Consider the following 19,816-nt stretch of genomic DNA (forward strand, 5'->3'; position numbering starts at 1 on the left):
CTCAGTGAATAAAGACATCACTACCATTTGCCATTTTTGCCAGCCAAGCTCATGCTAAACTCATCCCCTTAGTGCAGATTCTGGATTTGGTATTAGTTACCTTATATTGGCAGTTCAGGGCTGTATCTCAGAAAAGCTTGGTTGCTTTTTATGTCTCTTTTTCACAGATAATCTATTTTTCATTTATTCTGCCTCTGTCCTACCATAACTGATTTCCTTCTCTCTCTTAATAGTAGTTCAAAAACAAAAATAATATCCTTTACAAAAACAAGGAGAGTCCTAACAGCAGAAGGACACACAGTCAGATAAACGAAATTGCCTTATTTTCCATAAAATGAAGTTAGTAGCTCTGGTCCCTGTTGAACATAGTGGAAGGAGATAAGCTCTGTATATCAGCAGTGGAAGTTGTGTGATAACAACCAGCAAGTGATTTTTCCACAGTGAAGAGATTTTCCATCAGATTTCACTTGACCTTGAACACTATGTTAGCCATGAATAATTAATGGTACTTATTACAGTAAAGTCCCATTTAACTGACATTATCAGGGAATTAGATGCCTTAAATGAGTGAGTTGGCCAGATACTAAGACTGGCTCCCTTTATGGGCTGAAAAAAAAATCTTGATTATAACCATTTCTGGTGCTTGCTTTTCTAAAATGTGTGGCAGTATTTTGCGATTTATCAACATTCAGTGAAACATAAACATTTATGTATTTAATAAATAGTTATCAAAGCCTCATCTGTGCCAGGCACTATGCCAGGTGCAGGCAATAGAACAGTGAATGGGACACTGCCTGTCCCTATAAAACCTCTGTTCTGGTGGAGAAGAGAGAAAAACAGGGAATCACACCAAAGTGCTAGGATCATAGAAATCAAGACCATTGTGAACTTCGTTGAGCTGAGTAGCAAAACAGTTGAATTCAAAGTTGGCTGAATTCTCCAGAACTGTTTGCCTCTTTGCTCAATGGCCTCTGATCTCTGTGTCTTGAGTTCTTGTGATGGATCGTGGTAATTTTTGTACTTCCTCCCTTAATTTCAGCTGCCGTCTCTTGCTGCTTGCTAAGTGTGTGGTGCTGCCCCTACTATTTTTCTGTGAATAATGTACTAAAGTGATTAAATTAAAACTGACAGATAGATGATATATTAGTTATCCATGGCTGCATAACAAGTAACCCCAAAACTTACCAGCTTAAGAGAACACACATGTATTATCCCACGGTTTCTGTGGGTTGGGAATCCAGCATGCTTAGCTGGATCCTCTCCTTCAGGGTACCTGGCACACCTGTATGTAATCAAGGTGTCGACCAACACTGGGGTCTCTTCTGAAGGCAGGATTCCATTCCTCAAGGGCTATTGGGCTAAGATCCTCAGTTCTCTGCTGGCTATTGTCTACAGGCCACCCTCAGTTTCTTGCTACAGTTCCTTCCAACAAGGCGGCTCTCTTGCTTCATCAAAGCCAATAAGAGAGCATCTTCTAGCAAGATGGAAGCACAGTCTTCAGTCACCTAATCATTGAGGTGACATTCCATCACCTTTGCTGCTTTGCTGTATTCTGTTGGTTCCAAGCAAGTCACCAGGTCCTGCCTACTTTCAAGGGGAAGAATACCAGGAGAGGGGATCCCTGGGGGCCTGCACAGAGGTGGCTCACCCCACACACCAAGCATATCATTATCTTTCTTCCAGAGGCCATAGAAGCACCATCAATCAATCATGTCTCGCTCTCCCACTGAACCCAGAAAAAGCTTCAAAATCTTTCCTAGTAGAGGACTCCAAGAGGCCTATTTCCAATCGGTTGGTGAGATAAAGCCAACTTGTCTTCTCTTATTTATCAGCAACCATTCCAAGTAATTGCTATGGAGGAAATACTTAGGCTGAGAATCTAGACAGAAACAGGGAACTGTATTTGGAAGCAGAACTGCAACATGGCGTGATGGCCATTGTCTGAAAAGTCAGTGAAGAGGAAGCACAGCTGGGGGCAGAAATTGACTGACAGTGTTAGAGACAAGTACTTCACAGAAAGGACCAAGAATCAAGAAATGCACATCCCAGTGTGCAAGAGCCCAGATGAGATCAGACCATATTATGATTAGACATGCACTAGAAGAATCCAGTCCTGACCAGGACAGAGGTTATTCCTTTGACTACACTGAAGAAGAGTAGTTTTACTTATTTATTTATCATCATTTTAATCAATGAGATGAGAACATCAGATGCCATGACCTGTCCTTTGTTGGGGGAGGTGATTAGGCTTGCTTATTTATTTTATTTTTGGAGGAGGTACTGGGGATTGAACCCAGGACCTTGCATATGCTAATCCTGCACTCTATCTCTTGAGCTATAGCCTCCCCCAGATGCTGTGACATGTCCTTTGTCTCAGATTTGGGGATGTCCTGCTAATGTCTGTAGCAGAGTTTCTCACCTTTTCTTTACCTACCCTCTCTTCGCATAAACATAAAAATCTCCTTACTCATGTGCAAAGGAACTTCTCCACTCCTTCTTCTTGAAGAATCACTCATGGGTTGGGGAGGGACAAAATAGGAATTGGGAATTAACAGATACACATTACTAAATATAAAATAAGTAAATAACAAGGATCTACTGTATGGCACAGGGAACCATATTCAGTATCTTGTAACAACCTATAATGGAAAAGAATATGAAAAAGAATATATATATGTATAACTGAATCACTTTGCTGTACACCTGAAACTCTAGAAATCACCTATACTTCATTTTTCAAAAAAAAAAGATGTTAAAAAAATCTCATGTCTCTGCATATTTTATTCCTACCACACCGTAGTACCTTCTCACTTTTAATCCTTTTGTATGTGTCCACACCAGCTTAGGTCTCCTAAAGGCTTCATCTTTGTCCACAGGGCTTCTTGAAAAAAATAAAAATAGTGATCCTTAAACTGGGGGGATTGCAGTCCCCCAGAAGAATAAGATATTTTAATGATTTATTTTAAAATAATTTCAAACTTTCAGAAAAAACTTCAGTAACAGCTCAAGTTCCTGCATGCTTCTCACTCAGATTCCTCACGTTTGTTTTCCAGAGCCATAAAAATAGTCAACTTTTTGGGCACTCTCCCATGTAGTCATAGTACAACCATGAAAGAATAATGCTTTAATCCACAGACTTCTTTTGCATTTCAGCCATTATCCCAATAATGTCCTTTACAGATCCAGATCCAGTCATGATCACGTGCTGCATTTAGCTTTCAAATCTCTGACTTCCTCCCACTTGGGACAGTTCCTCAGTATCCCCTTACCTTCTGTGTCTGGACATTTTTTAAGAGTACAGGCCAATTACTCTGTAGAACATCCCTCAGTTTGAGTTTGTCTAAATGTCCCCCCAAGATGAGATTCAGGGTATACTTTTCAGGTGGAAATATCAGAGAAATGATGCTGTGTTTTTCTCAGTGCATCCTACCAGTAGGGACCCCTGTTTGTCCATGTACAGTGTTTGCCAGTTTCTCTACTCTGATTTTATAAGTCTTTTGTATTTAGTGATAATTGATGTTTTTTAGGGGAATACTTTGTGAGACTCTGTGACTGTCCTTTTCCTCATCAGACTTTCCCCCACCAGTTCTAGCCTCCGCTGATGATTCTTGCCTGAATCTGGAATTTCTCTGATACTTGCCACAAAGATTTTTAAGGACGACCTTGCATGAATGGTTTTAAAGGAATAATTTCCAGGTTGTCAGCTCCTCTCTAGATGCCTCTGAAACTGCTGTGTCTGAGAATGTATGTGTGACATGCTGGTTCCCCTTCCAGAGCCTCACTCAAACTGCAAACTCCTGGGGACACCTCGTGCAGGACCACCAGACACAAAGTGAAGAATGCACCTAGGCTTGTACCAGGGGCCCCAGGTCCCATCTCTCACTCCCTTTTTCCCCTTTTACAAAAGAAAGGCCCACCTCTCACCCATCTGAACCTTACTGTGGTGCATTCCCCCAGGGTAAAAAAAATCCAAGACTCCAAACAAAGGAGTGATTCAAAATCTAGCTGTTAGTGTTGAGAAAGTGAGTAATTCTAATGATTGGGTTACAAATCCTTCTCAGTTCTTTGCTTTCAACAAAATTGAAGAAAGATCTGATGGAGTTGTCAGTTAGTAGATCATTAAGAATAATTTTTGATGATAGATCGCCATATAATTTTTGGCAAATGACTTGGAAGAGTTTAAAGAATTGAGTGATGTTGCTATAACAGAACTCTTTCCATTCCTACCCACTTAAGTGAACAGAGTTTTTCAGTCCTTACAATTATGATTAAGAGGAAAATAAAAGGAATTAAATTGATGCTGAATCCTGTCTCACTTGGACAATAAGAAATATTCAAGAGTTAATAGGAAGGAAAAGCTCATTCCATCTTATTTAATTAAGATAGACGCTTGCATTAAAATTTGACTTCTGTTTTGTAATCATTTACCAAAGTTTATAACATATTTGGTGTTTTGACCGATTCAGTACAAAAATTCTAATAATAACACAGATGAAATTGTTTAACACTTAGAGCACCAGATTCACAGAAGATACGAAGATTTTACATTTCAACTTGGTTCAAAATCTTGAGACAGAAAACTGATGGAGTGATTAATAAAAAAGTCTTTTAAGCATTAAAATATATTACATTATAGTAAATTCTGTGCAGGGACTGGAATGGAATCAGAAAAGGAACAATGTGTGAAACCCCTGTGATATTTAGCTTTGCCTGATGAATTTTAAAATGAATAAGTTGTTTTCTGTACCTGTGAGTCTGTTGCTGTTTGGTATAAATTCACTTGTATTATTTTTTAGATTCCACGTAGGAGTGATATCATGTGATACTTGTCTTTCTCTGCCTGACTGACTTCACTAAGTGTAATATTCTCTAGGTCCCTCCATGTTGCTATAAATGGCAATATTTCATTCTTTCTTACAGCTGAGTAGTACTCCATTCTTACAGAAAACAAATTTATGGTTACAAAAGGGAGAGAGAGAGATGGGTAGGGACAAATTAGGAGGATGGAATTAACAAACTCCTATACATGAAATAGATAAGTAACAAGGATTTCCTATGTAACGCGGGGAAATATATTCAGTATCTTATAATAACCTCTAATGGAAAATAATCCAAAAAAAATATATATGTATGTATAACTAAATCACTTTGCTGTACACCCCAAACTAACACAGTGTTGTAAATCAACTATACTCCAATTTAAAAAAAAAAGTGAAAAAAACAATTTTATTTTTACCAGCATCAGCATTTAAAGTACGCTAGGAAGTACAGGACTGTTTAACCCCTTATGATGACATATTTTGTCTCTCACTTTTAATATGTGAGGGGAAAATAATTTTCAAAGACATTTTAAGGGTCACATGAGCAACAAGAATATTGCTTAGAAAGACACTTTCCCTCTGCATGTGTTACAGAATTTCTTTGGGGCTTTACCTCCTGTTTTCTACCTTTAACTTCTCATCTAGGGTTTGTCTCCACCTTCCTTCATGAGCCCTCCTCACCCATCACACCCAATTCCTACCCCTGTCCCAGTGGGGCATCACCCCCAGGTCAAAGACCAGCCTTGCCCATGGACCGGAAAGGATCATCTTCTCAAATTAAAGATTATCCATTTGGGTATTATATTTATTATACCTAGATTCCTAGAACACGTGGTCCCTTTCTGAGTATAGTCAAGATCTCATGTCCAAAGAGGAAAAAACGTGTCCCTGTGGCAAGTCCCCCTTGTCAAGATGCTGTTTGAATGAGGGCCACCTTGCCCGGATTATGTGTACCGTATCAGGCCCATCTGCTGTGGGTAAAACACAACACAGTCAGAGAAAAGAGGAAAACTGATGGCCATTCCTAAATTGCCGGATCCTTGTTAAAATGTGGACTCCTGGACTTTGACAAGATCACCTGATTTGGCGGGTGTGGGGTAAGGCACAGGGCACCTTGTTGCGGTTTGTCCCTGTACCATACCTTGAGGATCGCTGCCTTAGAGCACAGTCCTTAATCCTGATGTAGGCTTCTCACATCCATCTTTTTGTTTCTATCCAGGTACTCAGTGTTCCAAAGAGTTCAAATGGATCAGCAAATCAGCCAAGGGTAAGTGAGCTGTTCGTGTACAAATTTTGATTTCTACAGTTTATTCCAGCCTGATTATTTTATCTCAAATGACTCTGCCTATTATATTTAAAATACTACTTCTAATTGGAAGTACAGTCAAGTGCATACATGATATCAATAGTTGTTCAAGTTGTTTAAGTTTAATTTAATTTAGAATATTGATGCTCCGAAAGACATACATGGATAGGGAAAATAAATTTATAGGAAAAGAGATGTAAATGGTGAACAGATTTTAATTGACTTTCTCTAATGAAGTTATAGAAGTATTATGCAGTAACATTGTAATTATATTGATGAAAATCCACGGGGAGAGGTGGTAAAACGCACATGAACGGGGTCGGGACCGTGACTCGTTCATCCTCGCACTATTAACGTGTCCGTACCTGTACGCAGTGTTCTAAAATTCTATACTCCTTTAGCTGATAATGTTACCTCTGTCAGCCTACTTTGAGGAAATGCAAGATTGCAAAATCTGTTCATTGTAGAATTGTATATTAATTATAGAATGATAGTGGCAGTAAGCAGAAGCAGCTGGCACAAGGGCTTGGCATAGTATCCACTTCTGTAAAACATTGTTGTCAAAACACATTTAATGTTTTTTGTTTGTTTTGTTTTTTATTGAGGTATATATTGAGCTGATGTACAAAGCACATTTAATGTTAGGAGATAATGTTCAGGATAGAATGCTACATGGATCCCAGGTTTGTGTGTGTGTGTGTGTGAGAGAGAGAGAGAGAGAGACAGACAAGACAGAGAGACCAAGACAGAGAGAAAGAAGAACGGCAAAGGGAAGGAATCTAAAACACACATACAGTAAGTAGGAAAAAATTAGACAACCGTGATGGTGACACTAAAGATAATTTTTTATTTTCTTGTTTACATTTTCTTTAGCTTTTAAATTCTTTGCAATGCATACATCAGTTTTATAATCCAAAACAGTATTGCTTTCAAAGCCATATTAAATGGGTATTCCAACTTCTGAACTGCTGGTTTTGAGGAAACCAGTGTATTTGCAGAGTGCCAGAGAACCAGTCTGTTCCCCTGGTCCCCAGCCTGTGGGCAGGTGGCACCTTGACAGAGAGTTAGACCTACAGGCTGATGCATCTCTCTCCATCTCTCCATCTGTCTTTCACACATACACACACACTCGGAGGATATTCTAGCATGTCCCTCGAGAGCCTGCTTCTTTTCCTTTACCCTGAATGATTTAAATGGAGCTGAAGGAAGCTATTCTTTACCATGAGTTGATATTAAAGGGTCAGGAGAACCATGCAGTGAGTTTCTTTCATTTATCAGTATTACCATGATTAAATGTCCTCTCTTGCATTATTCATTCATTCAGCAAATAGTTTTAAGTGCCTGTTAGACACTCAGATAGTCACTTGAACGGAGACGAAGATGTATTCATGTATCCATCTGTTGAGTCAGTCAGTAAATAGTATTTCCTACAGTACTCACCCGGTGTGTGATGGAAGCTGCTCTAGACACTGCCAATACCGTGGGAAATCAGACAGATATGGAGCCCACCCTCAAAGAGCTCAAGGCCCAGTAGGAGAGAGAGAAAAGTCAACAAGGAAATAAAAATAATCACCATTCGCAGTACTGCCTGGGGAGAGTGCCCAGTGTTGCAGCAGAGACTAGCAGTGGTACCGCGTAGTTGAGGTGGTCCCGGAGGGCCTCTCTGAGCAGAGGACTCAGGTGTGAGCGGAACAAGAAGAAACCAGCCAGAGAGGGTTGAGTTCCAGGTGGGGAAGGAGGGCAAATTCCAAACTGAGACAAGAGAGAATGCGAGAGCCCTGGGAGTAGGGGGCGTCTCCACGGGACGATCCTCAGCGGGCTCTGAGAAGAAGTGGGCAGCCTTTTGCCAGTGTCTTAAAGGTGAGGGTGGAGAGAGGAGGGGACAGGAGATGGTCCAGTGCACGGGTTGGCTGCATAGGACAATCCATTCTCTGTTGCTGAAGCATTAAGTGTGAAGCAGAGAGGTAGGGGAGCCAGGTAATGGCACACCTCGATTGTCGCGCTGTGGGACACAGGTGTGATCTAGTTGGTAGCGGGACTCCAACAAAGACTTTTAAGTGCAAGGCTGACTTGGGCTAATTGGTGTTTTAGGAAGATTGTTCTAGCACCTGGTAGAAAATTGATACCCAAGTGAGCATTGAATGTTAAATGGGAAAATAGACCTTCTTTCCTTCAGTCATTGAAAGTTAGTGAAGGGTTTTCAGTAGGAGAAGGACACTATCAGAGGCATGGTTTAGGCAGATTAATCTGTCGGCACAGTGTTAGATGAATTAAAGAGAAAGTGACAATCTCATTTGTCACCATCCCTCAGCAGAAATGTACTTTCACTGACTTTTTAAGTTTTAAGACAGAAGTACGTGTGAGTAATCTCTTGCTGTGTAACAGACTACCTTAAAACGTAGGGTTAAAACAACCCACGTTTATTATCGCACAGTTGGAGTGGCTCAGGAACCTGGGCGTGCGTTAATTGGATCTTCTGCTTCAAGGTCGCTCGCAAACTAGAATCAACATATCAGGCAGGATTGGGACTTCATCTGAAGGTTCAACTGGTAACTGATTGACTTCCACACTCGCTTCCATGGTTGTTGGCAGGATTCAGTTCATTGGGGTTGTTGGGCTTCAGTTGCTTGACATGTGGGTCTCTCCTGATGGCAGCTTGTTTCATGAAAATGAGCGAGTTTAGAAGGCAGTCTGCTAGCAAGATGGGTGTTAGACACATTTGTAACCTCATCGTGGAAGTGATGTCCCATCACCGTTGCCGCTTTTGTGGGTTAGAAGTGAGTCGCTAGGTCCAGGCCACTCTCTGGGGCAAGGGATCACACAAAGGCATCAATACACAGAGGTGGGATCACTGGGCACTGAGTTAGAAGGTGCCCACCAGGGGAGCTTAATGAGGATCGTTCCTGGGTGTGTTGCAAGTGAGGACAAGGTCTGGGGGGTTAAAGCCGGTATTGTTCCTCACCCGTGATCTAGTTGGGAAATCATCTTGCTCTCTCCTGGCCTGCCGATTACCGCCCTCATTACCATCACTGCCTGCCGTACCGCTGTCATGGTTTGTCCACTTTTCCTGATGACGAACGCTGCCCCTCTCGAAGTCAGAGCATCTGGGAGTATTTATATACAAGCTGTGTTGGGCTGACCCTCCCTGCCGGAGATGGATTGTTGTGTTGTGAGACGTCTCCTCGCGGGTGCTGTGGATGTCAGTGACATCAGCTGCCTGCAGGAAACAACTGTAAAAGTGAAGGTGAATTCTTAACTCCTCCCTCACTCTTGCAAACAGAGCAGGTCAAGGACTTGCCTCCACTCCTAGTAGGGCTTCATAAACCAGAGTGCCAGAGGAATGCCTTACTTACACAGGCAGCTCAGAAAATGGCTGCAGAAAGTTAGAGCTCCGAATCCAGGCTGTGTAAACTGCCGTTCCAAACCAAGGAGAAATTAGGCAAATGGAAATCACAAGAACTACTACTGTGTGTGTATACTGTGTGCCAGCCAGCGACGGGGTCAGAACCTGACCTCTGTGATCTCGTTTCAGTTCCCTGACTGGGCCAGGTTAATGCTGTTATCCCCATTTGACAGAGAAGGAGCCTGAGACCCAGAGGGTACAAAGCTCGCTCACACTCATAGCTACGCAGAAGAGTCCTGCGACTCAAACCCTGTCAGTCTGGTTCCCTGGGTTGTTTTTTTTTCCCCAAAACTATTTATTTGCTAATCTCTTGAGAAAGAAATATCCCATCCCCTGTTTCTTTCTTTCTTTCTTTTTTTTTTTTTTTGAAGTATAGTCAGTTTACATTGTTCTGTCAATTTCTGGTATACAGTGTATTGTTTTAGTCATACATATACATAGATATATTTCTTTTCATATTGGTTTCCCTGCATTCTTAAATTAGGAAACCAGAAATAAATTGTCTTTATGGGCAGTCATGTTTTGTCCTGAATTACAGAGAGTCCTCATCAGCCAAGGATAATTTGGGGAGGGGAAGGGGCACCGGCCTCACCTAGAATAAAATCAACCAAAAACAGAAATCAAAATGCGAGCACAAAGAATGTAGGGAAACCATTTTTATTAGAAAAAAATATATTTAAAAAAATAAAAGTAAAAATAAAGAAGGAAAGTTTACTTTAAAAAAAGTTCAATCAAGAGTCAGCAAATTTTTTCTGTAAAGGGTCAGATAGTAAGTATTTTTTGGCTTTGTGGGCAAAGAGATGTGTGCTGTAGCTACCCAAGGCTTCGACTGTGTATAAGCATGTCATGTGTACAAGCCGCCATGGGCAGTAAGTAAACAAATGGGCATTTTTGTGTTCCAGTATTTATTTACAAAAGCAAGTGGTGGGCCAGACTTAGCCCTTGAGCTCCAGTTTGTGGACCCTTGACTTAGGTCATAATTGTAATGTGTACTGAGTCTTAGAAAAAGCAAGAATCGTGTGGGTTTTTTTAAACATAATATTTCTGGTAAGATATATGCCAACATAATATAAATCATCCCTTCCTGTTTGACTTCAGTTTTATCCAAAAAATGTCCATTGTGTAAAACTAATTGAGGGCCTCTTCATTTTCTCAAGGTCTCTCCCGATCCCTGATAGCCAAATACTTATCTTTGGAAAACATTAAGACATTGTGCTTCCAGATTTTCTCTTCTTGGGGTATAAATTTGTCTAGCTCTGCCAGATCCCGATTTCTAGGTATCTTGACCAGTTCTCTAAAGTCTTTTCATCAACTTTGTGAAATCTTGTGCTAGTTGTGAGATTGGCTGTTCAGTCTCCAGTAGATTCTCACTGTGTTTGCCTGTTTGCTGGGTGGGCACCCAGAGGACAGCAAGAGAGGGAAACATACCGAGACCGCGACCTGATGAGCGAAGTAGATGCGAAGCAAGGAAAGATTTGAGTAGGAACTAACTTCAAAATCGTGTCATTGGTGGAAATTTTCCATCTTACTGCGATCTCGGCTTCCCTTCACAACTTGCTCCCTGCAGGTTCTCAAGTAATGAATGCTCAGATGATGAAGCCCTCCCCCACATGATTTACCCACCTTCCTTGTGCGTACCTCATTCTCTTGCATTCAGTTCTCTGTAACAGAACCATGTCGTTTCATTGCACTTTGCTTCATTGCACTTCGCAGTGACTGCGTTTTTTACAAATTCAAGGTTTATGGCAACACCATATTGAGCAAGTCTCTTGGCACAGTTTTTCCAACAGCATTTGCTAATTCCCGGTCTTGGTTTCACGTTTTGATTCTTGCCGTATTTCAAACTTTATCATTATTGTATTTGTTATGGTGGTTATGGTGTTCTGTGATCTTTGATGTTATTATTAGTGACTCACTGAAGGTTCGGAGGATGGTTAGCATTTTTTAGCAATAAAGTACCTTTTAATTAAGGTACCTGCATTTTTTAGACATACAGCTATTGCACACTTAGTAGAGTGCAGGATAGTGTAAGTACAACTTTCATATGCATTGGGAAACCAAAAAATCTGTGACTGCTTTATCGTGATGTTCATTTTATTGCGGTGGTCTGGAACCAAATCCACAATATCTCTGAGGTCTGCCTATACAGCTGCCGTTTTTTGAATATCTACTCTGTAAGATAAAACAGTCTTTCTACTTGTACAAATATCCTTCTTTATCTAAACTCTTACTAAGTTCAATAACCAAATGAATTGAGAGAAATTTTCTGATAAAATCCTCATTACCTAAAACTCAGGAGCTGAACAGCTTCAAAAAGCACAGTATCCCTTGCTTGTACAAATTCACTATTATTAGTCTCATAAGCTAGTTAATCTTAGGCTAGGAAGGAATACTTTCTGGTCTTTACTTTTCTAGCAACTTTGGAAAGAGTCTTTTACTGTCCCTACCTTATGGACGGCTATTCTGAGACCCTGAAACAGCATGTAACTTGCTTGAGGTCTCTTTGCCAGTCAGCAGTGAAGTGAGATTCAAAGTCAGGGCCCGCTGGCTCCAAAGTCCATGCTCCTTTTTCTACATGCCTTTTCCATATGGAATCGGCATTGTTGGAAAGCCCACTTGTCTGTCTACCACAGGATCAAAGATACACATTCGTAAGTTATTTAAATCACACTTGAATAATGCTGATTTTACGTTGTAAGTAGTAATGCTGCCATTTTTTTTTAAATCCTGCAATGTAAATCTAGTTGTTAAAAGAAATGCAGTGACAGCACAGTTTCTCTGTGTATTATGGCAGCGGTTCTCAGACTGGGGTCACAGAGCGGCAACACCAGTGTCACCTGGAAATGGGTTACAAATGCAGATCTCAAAGCCCACCCCTGACAAACTGAATCAGAAGCTCTGGGAATAGGGCCCATCAATCTGCACTGGAACAAACCCTCCAGGTGACTCTAATGCACGCTCCCAGCTGAGAACCACTGAATTACAGGATCAGCGACAGTAATCTCTGCAGATTCTTGAAATAAGAATTGGAACCCATGAGGGCCAGAAGTCCAGGTGACTGACTGTCCTAAAGCTCTGATTAATGCCCTTGGTTTCTTTCTCATCGTTCATTCATTCATCGAACAGATACTTACTGAGCTTCTACCCTGGATCAGATTAGAAGCCAGATGCTGGGGACAAGGTCAGGACGGCCCTAGTCTCCCTTGGGTTTACAGTCTGATGTGTGTGACAGACCAGAAAACAGTGATTTCTAAGACAGCATAGCCAGTGCCCCGCGAGGTCAACACAGGGTGCTGGGGGCAAGGGTCCACTCATCCAACCCTGCGAGTCAGGGAAGACTTCCAGAACAATCAACTCAAGAGGATAGGAGTCCAGAACTTTCCAAGGCAGAAGGTTGTGCTGTCTCTCCCTCCGGTCCCCAGGCTGCTTGAGGCAGCTTTAGATAGAGGAAGTGGGGAAGGGGGAGCCCTCAACCTGTTGCTTCCAACTTGTTGGAACGTTTATCTCTGACACGCATTAAAAACATATGGGAGGTCAAAGCTCCATGTGTTCGCTTGGTAGGGGAGCAGAAAATTGGAAAAGCAAATATGCATACCTCCCTGATCCCAACTGCTGGACTCTTATTACCAATTTACGTAATTTCCTGTGCTTATTTCAAAACAATCAGGAGGGCAGGAGGCACTGTGAGCACCATAACTAGGCCATTTAGACTAGCAGTTGCTGGCACATTCCCCTCTTTCTTGATTTAAAAAAAAAAAAATTCCAGTGGAATTTGAGGGGAAAGCATCTTTTGGGAAAGAAATGAATAGTCTCTTCTTAAGAGAAATCGGCGTCGATTCAGCAAGCTCTCCACGAAACAGATTCCCACTTACTCATCACAGATACTCTTGTGTGCCTACTCTGTGCCGACCCGGAGCCTGGTGCTGGGGATGTGACATGTGCAAGGAGGCACCTGACTTCTGGGAGATTAGGGGACAGGCTCGGTACAGGACATTGAAAAGGTGACACTTAATAAGTACATACCAGTACAAGAGAAGATTGTTAAAATGTTCAAGTATTTCCGTACTGACTGGTGAATGGTATAAGTTTTATTTTTCTGTAATCCGGAATATCCAGGGCCTAAACAGGACAGCTCCCACCTACTTATCCAGGACGGCCTCTGTCTCTGGGGACGGGGAGCATATAGCAACACAGTGGACTTCGGAGGTGTCGCTGTTGTCAGAGGTTCTCCTGACCACATGGGAAGCTCTGGTGTCCACATACATCTCCACCTGAATGTGCAGGTAGCACCCCTCCCCGCAACAGACTGTACCGGGTGCCGCACCACAACTGATTTAATGAGGAAGTTGTTGAAGATGTCAATACAGATTCCTATGTCCAGTCATGACCCAGACGGGACACACTTAGCTAGTGGCAGCAACATCTAAGAAAACATCATGCCAACTCTTTGTAAAATTCAGGTCACCTGCTATGTGATTTTAAAATAGGTTACACACTATTTGATTCCGTTGATACTACATTCTCCACTGGTGAGGTCTGAATTAGGTCTGCAGATTGCAGCACTACCAGCGTCCTAGCTTTGGTTTTTTTGTACTGGAGTTTTGTAAAATGTTACCATTGGAGGAAATTCTGTGAAAGGTGTATAGGGCTCCTCTGTTATTTTTGCTGCTTCCTATGAACGATAATTATTTCAAAATAGGTTTTAATAAGTAACTTGGAAATTGTTGTAGCAATTTACACTGCAACGTATCACGCAGTAAGCAGATTTGTTCAATGCATAGTTTAATTTATATAGAGAAAGAAAGTGTGCTATGGACTGAATTGTGTCCCCCTCAAAATGTTGAAGCCCTAAGGGTATTCAGAGAGAAGGCCCTTGGAAGGGCACTAGGCTGTGATGAGATGGTAAGGGTAGAGCCCCCATGATGGGATTAGTGCCCTTATAAGAAGAGACCAGAGAACTCAATTCTTGCTGCAGCAAGAAGGCAGCTGTCTCTGCAAGCCAGGAAGAGGGCTCTCACCAGAACACAACCATCCTGGCTCCCTGATCTTGGACTTCTAGCCTCCAGAACTGTGAGAAAATTAATTTCTGTTATTTAAGCCACCCAATATGCTATTTTGTTACAGCATCCCTAGCTGACTAAGACAGGGGGAGATTATTATTCATTCTTGCATCCATTTGTTCATTGATTCATTACCCAGCAATGATTGTAGATTTTGACTATCACCCCTGGTCTATGGGACATAAAACAACAGGTCCAGTAAGAGTCATGTTAGCCGCGGAGAGCTACCCTCCATGGGCAGAGCAGGACTCTCAGGAAAGATGAACAGACATTAGCCAGGTGAGATGGATAAGGAAGTGTGTGCCAGGCAGGGTGGGTCACAGCCCTGAAGGGAGACAAGGCACATGGAACAGAAGGAATCCAGCCCAGATGGAGCAGACGGTCGAGCAGAGGGTTGAGGGAGATGAGAAGAGGCCAAGAAGGTAGGCAGGCAGGGGCCAGATGGCCCAGGATTTATGACTCCCCGTCTTGATTTGCTTGGGACAGCCTCTGCGTTTATCTGTTGCCCGGGCATCATTTCCACCACACTCCCTTTCACTTTTGGAAATGTCCTTGTTTGGATGATAACTTAAATGGTCCCTCTGTGTCTGAGTCATGGTGAAAATTGCACCATATCCCGAGGATGATGGCCAATCCTTTGCAGAAGTTTTAGCCAGAGTGTTGGGGTCTCATTTTTATTTTAGAAAGACCTCTAAAAGACCGCTGGCTTCAGGAATTAGAGCTAATGCTAAAAGGAAAAATAAGCTGACCTAAGGGTATGTGCTTTATTCTTCACAAAGGGAGAGAAAAAAATCGGGGTGGGCAGAGGGCTGTCAGGGGCTTCAAAACCTAACAATCTTTGTGCTAAACTTCAAACCCATCACCTTAAGTTTGCAGTTAGAATGGCCTCACCCAACCACTGCATTGGTTTTGTTGTCTACTTACCACCCCCCAACCTCCCACCCCCATCTCCTAACTCCCCTCTTCTTCTGACCCTCCCACACCCACCCCCAGATAAAAATCTAGCCAACAAAGGACAGCCACAGAAGAGTGGGCACGAAGCAAACAGGGCTTTCCAGTGGGACCAGGTCCTTTACTGCCCTTGGATGCCTTCCTCTGTCTTCAGACCTGGAACTGAGGAACTGGCAGCCTTCAGTGCGGACACCCTTACAGCTCTGTCCATCACTACGCCTGAATTTCCCTCTGCAAGACAGCCAGGATCCAGTCTTTAGGATAAATGTACCAATGCTTGAAATGATCATTTTGAGCAGAGATTTCCTGCAGAGTTAAAAAAAAAAAATCAGACTTTCTCCCAGTTTCTTCTGTGCTGTCTAACACTACTTAGTGTGAGGGCCCCATCGGCTGTCTCGGAGAATGCTTTCCTCCCTGTGTTCCAGAACGTTCTAAAGATCAGTGAGATTTCTTGAAGAGATTCTTCTTTCACGCCGTTATGCTCTTAGCTCCATCCCCACCCTCATAATCTTTTTTTTAGAGATTTTATTTTTTTTTTTAATTTTTATTGAAGGGTAGTTGATTTACAGTGTTAGTTTCCAGTGTACAGCAGTGATTCAGTTTTACATATATGTACATATATATTTTATTTTCAGATTCTTTTCCATTATATGTTATTACAAGTAATTGAATGTAGTTTGCTGTGCTATACAGTAGGTCTTTGTTATTTGTCTGTTTTATATATAGTAGTGTGTATCTGTTAATCCCCAACCCATTGTCTTTTACTTACCCACCACAAGAGCTGTTATCTATTGGTGATTTTTTAAGTTCCCTTCAAATTGCTCTCTCTAACCATATTCACAAACCCTGTTCTTAAGAATTTCTTACAGTACAATATTCCTTATTATACCAAGCACTATAAAAAGGCAACATTGCAGGAAGGTAATAGCTCAGTGGTAGAGTGCGTGCTTAGCGTGCATGAGGTCCAGGGTTCAATCCCAAGTATCCCCCATTTTAAAAAAAGAAAATTAAAAATAAAAATAAATAAATAAACCTAATTACCTCCTCCCCCCTCAAAAAAAGAAAATTTTAAAAATAAAAAGGAAACATTACTAATTTTCCATCTTTAAGTCAGTTTTAAAATTAAATCTTTTTTTTTCCAAGTGTAAAACCAAAGTGGCTTCTGTCCCTTTAAGTCAGATCAATCATCCCCAACAGGGACTAGAGTTTGTATTGGCCCGAAGTTGAAAAGAGAATTATTTCCCGACCTTGCCAGGCAAAGAAAGCTTTCTGGTATTTGCTAGAGAAGGCAGTTTTGTTGTAAACTGACGTTTCTCAGATGCCCATCTTGGGAAGATTCGATGTGAGATCCAACATTTCTGGCAGCTGAAGCCCCGGCCCGACTGCCAGGCCCTGGGCAGAGATAAAAGAATGTGGATGAGCAGCAGGCAGATGGGAGCATAACAAGAAGCCTTTTTTCTGAGCCCCGTGAGATGGGCTGGGGAAGGGGTCAGGGAGGAAGGCAGTGGGAGGGGGCAGCCGCACTTCATGGTGAGGGAAGCAACAAAAAAGGCACTTTCTCTGCTTTTCATTGCAAGGGCCCGTTTCCCCTGTTTTCCAGCCCATTTTGAGCACCATTCATTGAGAGGCCCCTTTCTTCTCAAGTCTTTTATCCCAGGATGCTGAGAGCATTCCCGTGTCCTTCTTCCAAAGAGGATTCTCCCACACTCCCGCCCAGCCGCCCTCCGCCTGCCCTGAGCGGTCCACAGCTGCTGGGATCTGCTCTCTACCCGGCCTCGAAAACATTTTTGTGTTGCTGCTGCTTCTTCGATTCCTCAGATCTAGAATTTAAAAGTTTGAAAAGATTATCTCAAAAAGTAGGGACATATAAAGGGCTTTCCCCCCCCTTCTCTTTCTTCTGTTGTTCTTTGCAGAAAGAATACAGTAGAGTTGAGATAGGAAAAACTTGGTTCCATTCATTCTTCATTTATTTTCTCTTCTTTATATATTCCACATCTGAGAATTAGACTTATCTTTTTTTTTAATACCAAACATCAAAGGGGAACCCATTGAACACTTTCCTTTGCCATCAGGTGTTTAGAATTTCTGATACCCGAGATATGGATTTATGAAATTTGGGGTTGACAAACAAGTCCAGGGTGAGTAAAGGCAATATAAACTCCTGCCCTGCATCCAGCTGCCTAAATCCAACTCCCAGCTTTGCTGCCTCCCGGCTGTGTGACCTTGGGCAAGTTACTTCACCTTCCTGATTTCTCCATCAGTAAAACTGGGATCATAATAGCACACATTTCATAAAAGTGTTATGTGGATTAATTGGAGGTATAACCTACTAAATGCTCAAGAAATATTAAATTCTATGTTTATCAGATTACTATACCTTTGCTATTATTAATAGATACACATATATGAACTTACAGATTTCCTTCTGGGCAATGACTGATTACCCTTCATTTTTCTAACAATAATTTTTGAACAGACAGAAGGCTGGGTACCATTGCATCCAAGGCCAGTTCACATGGTCATTTTAGTGTTTGTCCCCACCTGCAGCCCTTTGGCAGGAAAAGGCCCCAGACAGCGAGGCTCGCGGGACAGAATTCTGGGGCAGTGGGTTTTGGGAATTGGTCACTTAAATAAATATAAGTCTCTGGATTATTTTTATTTTTTCTTTCAAAGAAATTTCCAGAGTAAAACTGGCTAGGAAGAAAATCCCAAAGCCCCTGTACATATTTCTATCATTGCGCTGAAGAATAGTTGCTGGCGGGGGGGGGGGGGTGGAATCCTGGTTCTTTTGCCCCTGGAGCCCTTCCCCCTTTCTTCAGGATCCCAAAGTCATTCAAGGTCAGGTGGGCCCCCTAGAAGGACCCCCATGATCCTCCACACCCAAATCTAAACACTCCTCCTGGGGGAAAATGGATTTTCTGAATCTCTGCCCATGAGTTTTCCAATGTCCCAATTTTATGCTTGTTATTATGACTTATAAAAGCTTACTGGGTTTGTTTTGAAGACAAGGGAAAAAATAACATTACGCTATTTTAAACGCCTGCAAATATTTCAAATATGACCCAAGGCAGTAAAAATGCCGTATTTCCCAAACCACAAACCCCACTCCTTGTTAAAATCCAATTGCCATCTGAGTGTGGGATGGAGAGTTAGGATGCCAAGCCCTGAGCATCACACATGCTGTCTTTCTTTGGGTGAAATACTGTCGTCTCCACCACTTCCATTTGTGCGATTCACAGCCGAAGTTCCTGAAGCTGCTAAAAAATTGTATTCTAAAGGTACAGTGTCTAGACCTGGTTACAGTTTGATTTGAAGGAACAGGGCTTGGTGGAGAAGGAAGAGGGAAAGCCCATCATTCCTGAGAGCTCTCTTTCAAGATGTTAGAGATGGAAGAGCGTAGGTCAGTGTAAAAGTGGCTCCCAGGTTTTTCTGGCTGTTTCCCTCTGGGGCTCAGAGCACAAGGACGGTTTCTGGTTCATTTTAGGGTGTGCCGCGCCAAACTCAGTGTCTGACATTGAGCGCCTTGCATGTTGAATGAATGATCTATTTAAAGAATGAGGCCTAAAAGGGAAACAAAGTTGGCATAACTCGCTTTATTTTTACTCTATGTAAGTGAGTGGACTGTTTTATGTTAACTGTATAGTTTAAAATTTAAACACAATATTTGTGCCTACATAAATAGTTGGAAAAGGTAAAATGTCATAACATTGGGTGTTTGTTATTAAAGTTGGAACTTGCCTTTGGATTATGACAACTTGATTTAAAACAAGGAATGGATTGTTCCTTACTCCACTTAGTCTAAATTTCAGTGTTTTGCAACATCAAGTCTTTCTTTGGGATATAAACAGATGGTGACAAAGGGTAGGTGCCTTGAGGAGAAATTACATCTGAGCATTGACGTTTCTGGGTGATTGAAGGTAGGGCAGAGGAAAGCTGACCCCAGACTCAGGATAGGGCAACTCTGACGGTGAACCCATCCAACCTCCAGTGTCCCAGAGAAAAACCAGCCACTTCTTTAGAAGTTCCAGCAGCGCAAGACTTGAACTTGACTAGGCCATTCTAGGGAACAGAGAGAACATTTTTCCCTGGACTTTTTTTTTTTTTTAATTGAGGTATAATGACATACAACATTATATTAGTTTCAAGTGTCCAACATAATGATTCACTATTTGTAGGTATTACAAAATAATCACTGCAGTAAGTCTAATTAACACCCACCACTATGCGTAGTTACAGGATTGTTTCTTCTTAAGGACTTTTAAGATCTACTTTCTTA

The 19,816-nt window shown here is 41.8% G+C and overlaps 1 protein-coding gene across 1 annotated transcript in view; it reads left to right on the plus strand.

The window, feature by feature from the left end:
* The first annotated feature begins 6,064 nt into the window (after positions 1-6,064).
* Positions 6,065-19,816, plus strand: part of LRIG1 (leucine rich repeats and immunoglobulin like domains 1) — a 210,042-nt gene continuing 196,290 nt past the window's right edge. Inside the window, exon 1 of the mRNA XM_064496328.1 lies at positions 6,065-6,087. Coding sequence (XP_064352398.1) covers positions 6,065-6,087 — 23 coding nt within the window. The remainder of the gene's footprint in view (positions 6,088-19,816) is intronic.

This window comes from Camelus dromedarius, chromosome 17 (assembly GCF_036321535.1).
Source record: "Camelus dromedarius isolate mCamDro1 chromosome 17, mCamDro1.pat, whole genome shotgun sequence".
In the NCBI taxonomy this organism is placed as follows: domain Eukaryota; kingdom Metazoa; phylum Chordata; class Mammalia; order Artiodactyla; family Camelidae; genus Camelus; species Camelus dromedarius.